Source organism: Drosophila takahashii, chromosome 2R (genome assembly GCF_030179915.1).
Source record: "Drosophila takahashii strain IR98-3 E-12201 chromosome 2R, DtakHiC1v2, whole genome shotgun sequence".
Lineage (NCBI taxonomy): Eukaryota > Metazoa > Arthropoda > Insecta > Diptera > Drosophilidae > Drosophila > Drosophila takahashii.
Genome location: NC_091679.1, coordinates 41,932,966 through 41,945,405, shown reverse-complemented (window position 1 = coordinate 41,945,405; position 12,440 = coordinate 41,932,966). Strand labels below are relative to the sequence as shown.

Genomic DNA, 12,440 nt, shown 5'->3' with positions numbered 1-12,440 from the left:
ATTCGTGCAAATGTCTGTCCCTATGAACGCTGAGATCTCGGAAAACTATAAAAACTAGAATGTTGGAACTCACCATGCAGATTCTTGGAGCCCCTACGCAGATAGGAATTAAAAACAAACAAGACAGTAAAATAAGCATATTTATTTATTATATTTATTAATTTTTGAATTACAATGATTTATAAAAGCAAACACCCCTTTCCTAGGCCATCTTGCGGCAGTGATAATTAACGGTAAGGGTTGTTCCGATCGGACATTTCATGCACTTGTCCTTTTCCATATATCTTTCCTCCATACAACGACCTACTAAAATATTCGCACAATTTAGAAAAAAAGCAAGGCTCAGCAAGACAATCAAAAGCAGAAGCTTGGACCAGCAAAGTCCTCGATTTCCCATTATTAAATTGCTGTGTGTATTTCGAATTGAAGTCGAATATCATCTGAACAATGAATTTCACGAGTCTCAGTAGAATAGTAGACAACACATTCATCCTCACGGGTCTTGATGGTTCGTGTTTAGTTTTAAATTTGAACTTTGTTTTCTCAGAAAATTAATTATTGTTATTATTTTATTGCCTACCTAAAAAATATATTTTATATATGGGCAATTCTCTGCTGTTGCACGCGACGTTCGTACGTTTTGCAGGTGAAAAATACTATCTTCCAGTACTTCTTTTCCTTTGGCACTAGGCTCAAATTAAAGGTCTTGATTAGCACTAAAATATGTGCTAGGGGTGACATTGGGACATTTTTCATTTTTAAGATATATAAAAAAAACCAAGACTTTTGCACGCGACACGAATAGAAGTTACTTTTTTGACTTCCTGCCTAACTTTCGATTGTAACGAAACGTGAAGGAATATTTTAATGCAGTTAATTTCATAGTGTTCCTTGGTCTTTCTTCTTTAAAATGTATTTGGTTTGAATTCAAAATATTGAGTGGTTAATTTTTTATTAGTATCGAAGTGACTGTCACACGCTACATGTCGCACGCGACAGTTTTTTCCGTCATTTTCTTAGGTGGTTTTTCTGCAACCTTAACGTCAAAAAAACCGTTTAAGAGCCACTTTAAAAAATACTAAAAAAATACCAAAAAATGACTTTTTTGTCCATATAACCGGTATTACCCTGTAAAATTATCCAAGGATACTCATATTACTTAGCTTAGTTGAGGATCCATCTAACTAGAATCAAATATCAGTGCAAAATCATGTAAAAATATGTTTTTTTCAAGTTTTACGCTTTTTGGCTTGGTTGACATCCCCAGAGAATTGCCCATATATATATTTTTTTTTGTACAAAAATACTTGACTGTTTTTTTTTTGACAGCTGGCTTTTTTAAAAGTGCGGTTATGAGAGGTTCTTGGTTGGAAGTTCGGAACACAAATCGGTTGAATTGCCATCGAGTAGTAAAAAAAACACAAAACAATATGGAGCTTTTGTGCAGAGTTAAAAAATCAGGTGTAGACCAGATACAGACAGCGAAAAATAAGTTAGGATGATATTATTTCAAATGTATCAGGTATAAAATCAAAGTTATTTTGGTTTTCTTATCCTGAACTCCCTTTATGATTGGAGGTTGTCATTACTAAATGTTCCCCTTGTCAGATGCGCTTCCCGAGGATCGATGTAAAAGCCATATCTCATCCCCTAAGTGCCTTTTTAGGAAGTAACCTGAGCCCGAGCCGTAACCTGCCTAATAAATGTCAGCAATTTGGCCCAATAATTTTGACAATTCTATTGTCAGCCACCGCGAACGATATACATGCTCCCTTTCTGGAACCAACCACCCACATCCTCATCATAATCATCATCAAATGGCCTGGGTGGTTGGCATAATTTTCGCGAAGTAAAAAGAAGAGCAAACAAAAATTGAAACATAAAAATGTCATTTGGCTGTGAGAGTGGTGGCGCACCCAACACTCGGGGTTAAATACTGGAACCTTTTTTTGCGCCGTGTACTACATACAAAAGTACATTAAAATAATGCCTGTTTAGGTCACAGACAGCTGAGGCAGGGCCAAAAGGCTCGTAGAGTCATTTGTTTATGACAGCCACCTTTTCCCAGCCATGCGAAATTTATGCTAAACAGGGAGAAAGAAGTCTCTAATTGAGGGGTTGGTAGTTGCGGGCTCTACGGAGCAATGAAGTGTCCTGGCAGAAAGGACAATGGCTCTGCGTTTCTGCTGTTAATCAGCGCAAGTTTCGGAAAGTAATCAGCAAATATTTGCCCACTTTTTGTTTTGTTGCGATTTTCTCAAGCATTTTCTTCATTTTCATAAAAGCGAGGTTATTTTTTCTGTCTGCCGCATTGTTTGCCTTCGCTGAAATGCAAATGGAAATCTATCAAAGCAGATCCGATTTACTTTCAACCTTCGAACGAAAACGAACCAATTTTGGTGTTCAAGAGCCCTTCAATCCGGTTGCCTTATAAGTCATGAGCTACTTTCACAATTAACTTGGCCAACTGAAAATTGTGATTTTGATTCAGTTCGATTCATCTTTTCAGCGGCAACGATTCAGTGGAATTTATAATGGCATATTTCCCTGGTTTCCTTGGCTTTTTGGGCCTCTTGTTCATCAGCAGTCTGCTACTGGGAACTTTTGCCTTAGACAGCGAAATAGTGGAGGCTAAGACCGGTGGACTCAATGCAACTGACCTTAATGAAACAGTGAAAATAAATTTGGAAGAAAAGTGGAGCTCTAATGGAACGATGCAGGCGCAAACTTACAACATTCTGCAGGCCGGCTGCCCGCTAGGATATGTCCTGGCCAACAAACATTGCCATAAGCAAGCTTAGTTTTGAGTTATAATGAAATTAAATAGAATTGAATACTAATTAAAAACACACAAAATTGTGAAACTGGAAGAAAGCGATTGTATGTGACTAAAGAATTCTATAATGTTAATTTAAGACCTGTAATCTTAAATAAAAAACTCGTAGAACTAACCAGTAACATAAAAGAGTTTGATTATGATCAATGGTAATTATCCATAAAAAACCTTTTTGAAAATTCATATTATTATAAAAACTGTGAATATTTTTAATAAAATTTTAAAATGTTTTTCTAAATTTATATAAGTTCTTCTTTATTAAAAAAATGTGTAGTTTAGGTCAACCAAATACTTCTTTATACAATCCTCCTCTTAAATAAGCCCCAGTTTGATATTGTAGCTAACATTATTGCTACACCCAGAAAAAAAAATGACCTAACATGTCAAAAAATGGCCTAGAATTTAGGTAAAATTGTCCTAAAACTGGAGCTAAGTCCTTGAATGGCCTAAAATTTAGGATTGTATGACCTAAAATGTTAGGCCATTAATGGCCTAAAATGGGGTAATTTTTGGCCTAGATTTTAGGTAATTGGCTGCCTTAAAATATAAGAAAACCCCTATCCAAAATTTTGGGCTTTCTTTGGCCTAAAAATTTGTACTGAAAAATGTTTCATATTATAAAGTAAATACAGAGAAATTTATAGCTAACTCGAGGTCAATGTCGGCTTAGTCTTCAAGAAGTCGTCATTATTCCAACACACAAAAACGAGCGAAGAGGCTTCACTGTTTAGCAGTGAAATCGCTGTTTTATTCAACGATCGAAGTGGGTTACCATGCAAGCCGCGCTATAACTGGTTGGGAATTATAGCGTCGCTAGAAAGGTATCAGAGTTCCGTGCAAATTTATTTAGGTAAAATGCATAAATTTTAAGGCCCACGATGACCTAAAATATTAGGCTATACGGGACCTAAATAGTAGGGCAAATATACCAAAAATTTAAATTTTTAGGCAGTACATGACCTAAAAAGGAACATTTAGTCCATTTAAAATGTTTTAGGCTATGCATGACCTAAAATGTTGTCCATCATTTTTCTGGGTGTAAGTGGCTGCTAAGTCATCAAAAGCCCCCTCCAAGAAAATGCCTGTACGAAGAGGAAAACCAAACCCCTTTAAGAAGTATTTTAGCACATTCTACTCGTGGTAAGAGGGAGGAGACCCCCCTTTCCTTGGTCAACTATCAACCAATATGTTGTGGTCGTTTCCATGTCCAACCTGGTCAAAAGCCCCGCCTCCGTTCGCAGCCAACTTTACCCCGGGGACGAGGTGGCTCGGCTAACCGCATACATAATTTGCGACAGCAACCGCAAAATGCGGAGAACCCCTCTTCCGGGAATGCCCAGCCTCATCCTCATCCTCAACCACTGCTGACTGATATGCAACCCGGGGGCTGTCATTAGTTAGAGGTCCATTAACAAAAATGCAACCGATGGCCGACGACGATCCAGACGGTCGAACGTCATTTACAGGTAGCAGCTGCATTGACAGGACCCCAAAAGGACACACAGGACTCCACTCCATGTATGGGGAATGTGGACAGGTCTCCGGAAGTTGGCGCATTAATTCACGAGGAGGCCATGAAATATGACTACACTCGGGGGCTCTGCTTCGCTGAATGAGTTAATTAAGCGTCTCACGGCCAGAAACATAATTTGAGCTCATTTATCAGCGATGTCGGTTGATGCGCGGTGCATGTAAATTTGGCTTAGAGATGGGAAATGTCAACTGTTGGCCTTCAAAAAACATGGCAGCTTCATTATATAGTACACTTAGGGAAAATTCCTGAGAAATCCTTGTGATATGAATGGTAGAATACTTTAACCATAGTAATAAATTTAAAAGGCACAAGTGTTTCGTTATGCAAAACTCCTTTTTATTGTTTTCCGTGTACGCTCTTTGTGGGGCAAAAGGCTGGTGGGTCTACAGCTGCTGTCCTAGAGGATTGTCCAGCCAGGGATAGACGGCGGGGCACTTGTCGCACACGGTCATGTAGCGCTCCTCGCCGGTGGACATCTTTTGGACATGGCACTGGACCGCTCGACACTCCGCCTCCGGCAGCGCGGGACACTCCTTGAATGGAGCGCCCAGCACGGGCTTCTTCACATACTCCAGCATCCGCGAAATGCCGGTAAAATACACATCCGTATAGGTGTTTAGGTGGTTAATGAATCTGGTGGAAGAAATTTCACACATTTTTAGCTAAATGACAGTCATAGCTATGGAAATTTAACATTCCTCTTTATGTGTTAAAATAAAATTGCAGTTACTTTCAAGGTGGATAATATTTGTAAAATAATAAAAGCTTATAAAATCAATTAGCAATATAATTTCAGTTTTTACGGTTACCTAATGTACAATTAAAATTACGTAATAAAATAACTTTATTTCTTAGTCACGAAGAACATGGTAATGGATTGAAGCTTAAACAAAGCTAATGTCTCTATAAAAATTTCTTAAACTATTATCACATTTCTTTTTTACCTTTAGCAATCCTACGATTGCTATTTTCCATACTCTCCTTTTTATTATTAATTACGTAAAAATTAATGATTATAATTTGTTTAAATGTAAAAAATGATCGTACTCACTTTTTGAAGGCGCCAAAGTAGTTGCGACCCCTTGCGAACCAAGCGGCATGCAGATACATCCCGAAGGGCGCCCTGCTGCCCTGGTAGTGCCTATTGAAGTTCTTCAGCATCCAGTCGAACAGCTCGTCCACATCGTCCTCCGGCGGATAGACACAGGCATCGATCATGGAGCAGCTGTAGCCCTCGGTGTCGGTCCATGTGACCATGGGGTTGACCCAAAAGCCGGGTATCGAGGCCTCTGGGCAGGGACCTATCTGGCAGTCCTGCTTGGACTTGAAGTCCAGGGTGTAGGGCCACATGGCCGGATCCTTGAACTGCTGCGTTGGCCAGGAACTGTCGTAGCTCAGGCCCAAACGACGGGCTGCCTCGAAGGTATTATTGCCGGAAATCTGGAGGAAGGGCAGGCGCATTCCCTGCACCTTTTTCGGATCCACCTTGGCGAAGGCCTCCAGCATTTTCAGCTGGGCTCCAAACTCTCGCTCCACGGTGGCCACATCCGCCGATCGCCAGTAGTCGGTGCCATCGCCATGGGTCACCGAATGCAGGGCAATCTCGTGTCCCGCCCTATAGAGAGCATTCACCTTCACGTAATCCGTGTACTCGTGGGACAAAAAGAAAGTCCCAGCGGCCTCGCAGCCATCCGGATTGGTCAGTCCCTCGAAAAGCAGCTCGTACTGGGCGTAGTTCACTGCATTGACAGCATCATCGAAAGTAATGGTCACGAACTGGAAAAACATATAACAAAAAAAAAATAATTTATAGGTATCTAACCTAACCCTATCTATAAAGAAAAGTTTTAGCTTAATAAATATTTAAACATTTATTATCCATATTAAAAATCAAATATTGCAATGAGAAGCTAAGAATGTCTCATAAATTATAATACTTCTTAGGCAAAGATTAATAAACCCAAAAAAAACATAGTCATAGAAACGAAACTATTGTTACATGAATTATTCACTATTGAGTGTCGAATTTTAATTAATAAGATGATGAGTATTAAATTAATAAATTCAAAAGTATTAAATTGAAACTGTCGGCATAGAAAAGAAACTACAAAATATAATATAATAATTATAATATTTTAAATAAAATTAATGCTACTTATACATCTAGTATAGTTTAACACTTTTAATTTGGATGTAGATTACTTAATTTTCGGAATCAAGTTTATGTTTTACTTTAATGACAGTAGACCTTACAATTAAATTTTCACCTGAGGGATCTCGTTTTCCTTGCCCTGAAACTTGGATCTGGGTAGGATGGCATCGGAGCAGCGGCAATCGGGAAGTTTGCAATTCGCTGGTTTGCAGGGTTCGGCGAGGGGCAGGATCGTCTCGGCCTTCTGCTTGTTCTTCTGCTTCTTGGACTTGGACTTGGCCTCGCCTCCGAGGGCCAGGGCCAAAATAAGACCCAGAATTAGCAAGGTCGAGTACCTCATACTGCCAAGCTCTGAGCTTTTTGCTCAGCCATCGATGCTCCGTGGGCCTCTTATAACCTTCGGCGGAAGATGATATCTTATCTGCAAATATGATTTGCTTGTTCGACACAGGGTGTGTCTTTGGATGGGTGGGGTCCCCACGAGTGACCTTGTACCATACGCAGGGCACTACCAACTTCAGTCAACCAAGAAAACAGACAGAACTTTCAATTACACAGGTCGACAAAATCAAGACTTTTTCTTGGCCCAAGAATAAACGCTACAAAACCTGAAAGAATGTTAGCTGTAGATTACTACCTCATCCTTGGAAACTTTCCAACACGTCGAAGTTTTTAGAAATCCGTGGTCAAAGTTCCAAATTTTCGATTTTTAGGCACTTTTGGCGGCTTAATAGTAAAAAAACCTTTCGTAGCCCAGAGCCACAATTTAGAGGAACTGGTACCTTGAACCTTTAACTTCAAGAGTGTCCAATCACAAAGCTGGGCGACCTCTATTTCTTTAGCTACAATCAATTTTACAGAAGTACTTTTTGTCACTTTTTTTCATCTATAGTAGCCTGATATTTTCCTTGTTGAACTGAGACCCGTACACATACAATACATTAAAAATATCAGGCTACTATAGATGAAAAAAAGTGACAAAAAGTACTTCAGTAAAATCCTTTGTAGCTAAAGAAGTAGAGGTCGCCCAACTTTGTGATTGGACAATCTTGAAGTTAAAGGTTCAAAGTAATTTTTCCGCTAAATTGTGGCTCTGGGCTGCGAAGGGCTTTCTTACTATTAAGTCGCAAAAAGTGCCTAAAAATCGAAAATTTGGAACTTTGACCACGGATTTCTCAAAACTTCGACGTGATAGAAAGTTTCCAAGTATGAGGTAGTAATCTACAGCTAAAATCCTTTCAGGTTTGGTAGCTTTTATTCTTGGGCTTTTTTTTTGTCGACCAGTGTTATAGACTTGCCAACGATCGGAGTGGCCAAAGTTTGCCTCATTAGCATAACCAAAGAACTTGCCAGCTGAGATTTGCCGTTGAGTTGTGGTAAAGTGGAAAACTTTTCACACTTCCCACAGAGATCGTCGCAATCGATGGGCGCAGACTGCAGCCCAAATTATGATAGACCATCCCCCTCCCCGGGAAAATGCACTTGAAATCGTAAACAAGTGCTTGAGAAACTTTTCACAACAGCGACAGGAATTGGAAACTCTCAAAAACAAAGCACAAGGAACCCTAACTCACACACACATACAGCCAATGGAGGTCCTCGAATCCCAACAGGCAGTGCGGAAAAGTCAATACAAGATTGAGGAAAAATCTGCAATTCTTTTGAAGAGAAGGAGAGGGGCTTTCCAAAGGAGTCAGACTTCCGTTTTTCCTGATTATTCGGGGTGCACGCCCCGAATGCGATTTGGTCACGTTCCGGGGCGTTTCCAACTCGGCGGAGGAGCCAACCAACCGCCAGTGAGCCGACAGGACTCTCGGAAAAGCGGGCGGAAAATGGGGAGTGGAAAGCGAGGACACTCGGCTCCGTTGTAGGGGCAATGCAACATGTTTGAGTGAGTTCGATGTAGGGTTAGGTAGGGTTTTTACATCAATCTCCCTTCGGATGGCTTCTTCTAATGAAGATTGAGACTGGCTGGCTGCTTTATTGAAACCTGATTGACATCGAGGTGAAAGCATCGCTCGTTCATCATCTCTCATTAGGAAAATACCACTAACGGCAGGGGCGTTGGTGTGTGAAATCAAAGGAAATGGAAATGGAAAACCCAAGCCAAGGGCACATGTGGCCTAATCAAAGCGCCTCACGTGACCGAAACTGCTCTAAAATGCAAATTTCGCCTGGGCTAATAAAAATGTTACTCATATGCGTGGAAGATTTCCCAAGTGCCAAAGGCGAACCGGCGACCAAAGAGAAAATCCGCACGCACGTCTGAAGCTGAAAACTATTAAGGGGTGGCGGTTTTTCCAGGGGGACGGGGGTGGTGTTTCAGTCGTGTGCCGCCTTTTCTGTTTGCCAATTTCCGCGATAATCACAAAACTAATTTGCATAGCACTGAGACCAGCAAATCTAGGCTAATCAAATCAGCCAAACGAACAAACTCAATTTGCGGCTAGAGTTTTAATGTGAGCATATTCGTGGTACATATACTGGTACTTTCTATATTATTGATGCTCTATAAGAAAGGGGGATGTTTAGGATTTATATTTATTTTTATTTTTGGGAAATCAATTTAATAAATAAATACATTTTTATTTGTTTATTTATTTTTTTACAATTATTATAACAATTGTCTTATTTTGTAATGTTCCTGTATTTTTATAAGGGCATTCAAACTTCACCGCAGGCTAACCCAGAGTTTTTCCCCACCACCCAGAGATCTCAAATCTTATGAAAGCCTTCAGTTCCATCGCATCCATCTGTTATTGCTCGATGGGACTATGCAAATCTCGGCTTACGAGATGGCCTGGCATTACATTTCACATAATTTTCGGTTGGAGAAAGACAGGAACCAGGGGGAAAGCAGGAAAATTCCAAAAAGAAATAGGCAAAATTCAAAATTACCGAAGGATGGCGCACAGGGAGCGAGGAGGAGTTAAGAAACGGGAGCCCTCGAATGAGTGGGACGCTGAAAGGACGGCCAGATTTTTTGCGGATTTACAGGAAAATGAGGTGCGAACTATGCACTATTTGGGGCTGGCTTACCTGGTTTTGTCCCGTCGCCCAAGGTTGCAGGTGAAAGTTCCGCTGTCCACGAAAAACTACGAAGATGGAGCCAATGTGGGAGCGGGGGAGCAAGGAGGCTCTGCCCTCCAGTTGGTCTTCACCTGTCCATCGAAATATCCTCTGCAAGTGCCGCAGGTGGATATTGTGGAGAAGCGCAATATCAGCGAGTCCTTGGAGAAGGCTCTCCACGAAGAGATCGCCCAGACGGTGGAGCAGCACCTGGGCCTCCAGATGATTGTGCCCGTGGTGACCAGGCTGCAAATGGTGATAAATACCGAGGGGAGGAGGCAGCCCAGCCGGATATTATAATCATGAATGCCACCTCTCTATTCTGTCACTTTCTCGCCTCGTTGGGTGCAAAAATAAATTCTTGGTACTCGTTTTTCGGAAAAAGTGAATATATGGTATTCTTCGTAATACCTCCTGAAATCTGAAGTGTTTGTTTTTATACATTTCGAAGATTTACAGCTTTTCATAAAAATTATATCTCTCAACTTGCTATGACATCATTACGACTCCCGCAAATATTCCTTATCGCTACCAATCATCTAGTCATGCTTAGAATTCAAAAGACTCGAGTGTTAATAATCTCATCGTATATATTTTGTAAAGTTAATAATCTCAATTGACTGACTGGGCAATCTCGCTCCCCAAGCCCCTTGTTTACAACTTGGCGTTGACGTGGATGGCCAGCACTCCGTCGTCCTCAGAGCTGCCGATGTAGACACTGGCCCGTCCGTCGGATCCCACGGAGACGCTCTTCCCGGTGCAGGAGGAGCCGCTCTTGGCGCCGGAGATGACGTCGCAGTAGGTGCCCGCGGGCAGTCCGGTCTGCAGGGAGCTGTTCAGGTCGTAGTTGTCGTTGTTGAAGGCCACGAATCCCTTGCTGCCGCGGCTGAAGGAGATCTGGTTGCTGCCGTTGTCCCACCAGTTCTGGATGGAGTCGGAGCCCACGGTGTTCCTGAAGGCCACCATGCTGTAGATCTGGCGCCACCTGTGCTCGCACACCCATCCTCCGCTGCAGGAGTTGTCGCTGTTGAAGGAGGGCGAGGCGATGTTGTGGCCGTCGGTGGTGGGCGGACCCTGGTCGGTGTCGGTGAAGGAGAAGGAGGACATCACGCGGGGGGTGCCGAAGGGGTGGGCCAGCATGAAGGCGGAGGCCATCTTGTACTGCTTGGGCACCTTGTAGGTGAGCACGTCGGCGCCTCCGGCCCCGTGTCCTCGCTGGTTGTCGTGGTTGTCCACGAAGACCAGGGAGCGGTCGGAGGCAGCGAAGCCCCAGGCGGTGCCCCAGTTGGTCAGGTAGCGCAGCTGGTCCTTGCCGCGGAAGGCCTTGCCGATGGAGTCGGAGTGGCGGAACTCGGTGATGGCGCCCAGGCCGGTGTACTCGCTCTTGCTGATGGCCTCGCCGCCCATGTCGATCACCTCCTGGACGATGTAGGCCTTGGCTCCCGAGCTGAATCCGTGGTCGGTGTTCAGGTTCTTCAGCCTGCCGTAGATGACGCCCAGGTCTGCGGGCCACATGTGCTTGGCGGCGTCCACGCGGAACCCGGCCACTCCCAGGTCGATCAGGTGGTCCAGGAACTCCACCACCTTGTCCTGGACGTAGCTGTTGCCCTGGTTGAGGTCCCGCAGACCCACCAGCTCGCAGTTGCGCACCTGGTTGGCGTCGTTGTAGTTGCTGATGGCGCAGGTGGGGTTGAAGTCCAGCGAGGAGTAGGGCACTCCGGGGTAGCTCTTGCTGCTGGGGCTGGCGGTGCTGCCCCCCGTTCCGTAGGTGCCTCCGTCGGCGGCCATGTGGTTGAAGACCACGTCCACGTAGATGCGCACTCCGGCGGAGTTGCAGCGCCTGACCATGCTGGCGAACTGCTCCTCGTTTCCGGAGCGGGTGACCAGCTTGTAGGAGATGGGCTGGTAGCGCTCCCACCAGGGGCGGCTGTCCTTCACGGCGTTCTCGTTGACAGGGGAGACCTATTGGGAGTAGGGGTAGAGTCTTTTTCTTCTAGAGAAGAGGGTATAGAATCCTCACCTGCACTCCGGCAAAGCCATTGGGTCCCAGGAAGTTCTCGCACTCCGTGGCGATGTCGTCCCACTTCCACTCGAAGAGGTGGACCATCCCACTGCGACCAGAGGCGTAGTTGGTGTCGAACTGGGCGTTGACCACCGCCAGAAGGGCGAGGCAAACGAGACTCTTGGCCAGGAACATTGTAGTGTTGATTCTAGATGGAAGCTAAGTTTCACTCTGACTGGAAGAGTGTTAATGTAGCTGCTTATATACGAGATTCGCCACTATTATCGCCCCCTAAGGCGGTACGTCGTCATATATTGAGTTGATTAAATCGCGATTAAGACATCTTATCTTAGTGCAGGGTAGACGTACTGACTTCCAGCTAATTTTAATTACTGAAAATAAGTAAACAATTGGATAGTGCATTCCTCTGATATCGGCTGCTGGTGGCGATTTATTGGCCTCTTGAATTGCATGCTGTTCGAAGCGTGACCAGTGTGAACTCTGCCCCATTTAAACTTTTATATAAAATATAACATCCATTAAAAATAAAATGACAAAAAGTAAGTAACGTCAATGAATGCTAAATGGTACATTTTTTTAACGATATGGTTTTTTTTTGCTTATATCCAAAAACGGAAATAATGTTTATAATATTTATTTATATTTTCCATTTTAATATGATACTGTTTCTAGATTCCGTATATCTTCATAATAGCTCTGATGATTAATATACTATTTGGAATAAAGGTACATATTTTGGGTTTTATTTAGGGCCACTTTCTCACCTTTCTAGGGCAATCCCAGTGCAGAGCTAAAATGTTTGTGAATAATAAAATAAATCGCTGCC

The 12,440-nt window shown here is 43.1% G+C and overlaps 4 protein-coding genes across 4 annotated transcripts; 2 read left to right on the top strand and 2 right to left on the bottom strand.

Moving 5' to 3' along the window:
* Positions 1-2,204: 2,204 nt before the first annotated feature.
* On the top strand, positions 2,205-2,997 carry LOC123002721 (uncharacterized). The gene has a single exon (XM_070213947.1). It carries the CDS (start codon positions 2,535-2,537, stop codon positions 2,799-2,801), a length of 267 nt encoding a protein of 88 aa, XP_070070048.1. The 5' UTR covers positions 2,205-2,534; the 3' UTR covers positions 2,802-2,997.
* A 1,687-nt stretch (positions 2,998-4,684) lies between these two features.
* Positions 4,685-6,874, bottom strand: Cda9 (Chitin deacetylase-like 9). The gene is made up of 3 exons (XM_017143938.3): positions 6,638-6,874; positions 5,422-6,146; positions 4,685-5,003 (listed from the first exon to the last, which is right to left on the bottom strand). The coding sequence occupies exons 1-3, from the start codon at positions 6,860-6,862 to the stop codon at positions 4,754-4,756; spliced, it is 1,200 nt and encodes a 399-aa protein (XP_016999427.2). The 5' UTR covers positions 6,863-6,874; the 3' UTR covers positions 4,685-4,753.
* A 2,458-nt stretch (positions 6,875-9,332) lies between these two features.
* On the top strand, positions 9,333-9,962 carry LOC108058942 (uncharacterized). The gene has a single exon (XM_017143940.3). It carries the CDS (start codon positions 9,427-9,429, stop codon positions 9,889-9,891), a length of 465 nt encoding a protein of 154 aa, XP_016999429.2. The 5' UTR covers positions 9,333-9,426; the 3' UTR covers positions 9,892-9,962.
* Positions 9,963-10,163: 201 nt separating this feature from the next.
* LOC108058940 (alpha-amylase A-like) lies at positions 10,164-11,822 on the bottom strand. The gene is made up of 2 exons (XM_017143937.3): positions 11,612-11,822; positions 10,164-11,553 (listed from the first exon to the last, which is right to left on the bottom strand). Exons 1-2 carry the CDS (start codon positions 11,786-11,788, stop codon positions 10,246-10,248), a joined length of 1,485 nt encoding a protein of 494 aa, XP_016999426.3. The 5' UTR covers positions 11,789-11,822; the 3' UTR covers positions 10,164-10,245.
* Positions 11,823-12,440: the final 618 nt, after the last annotated feature.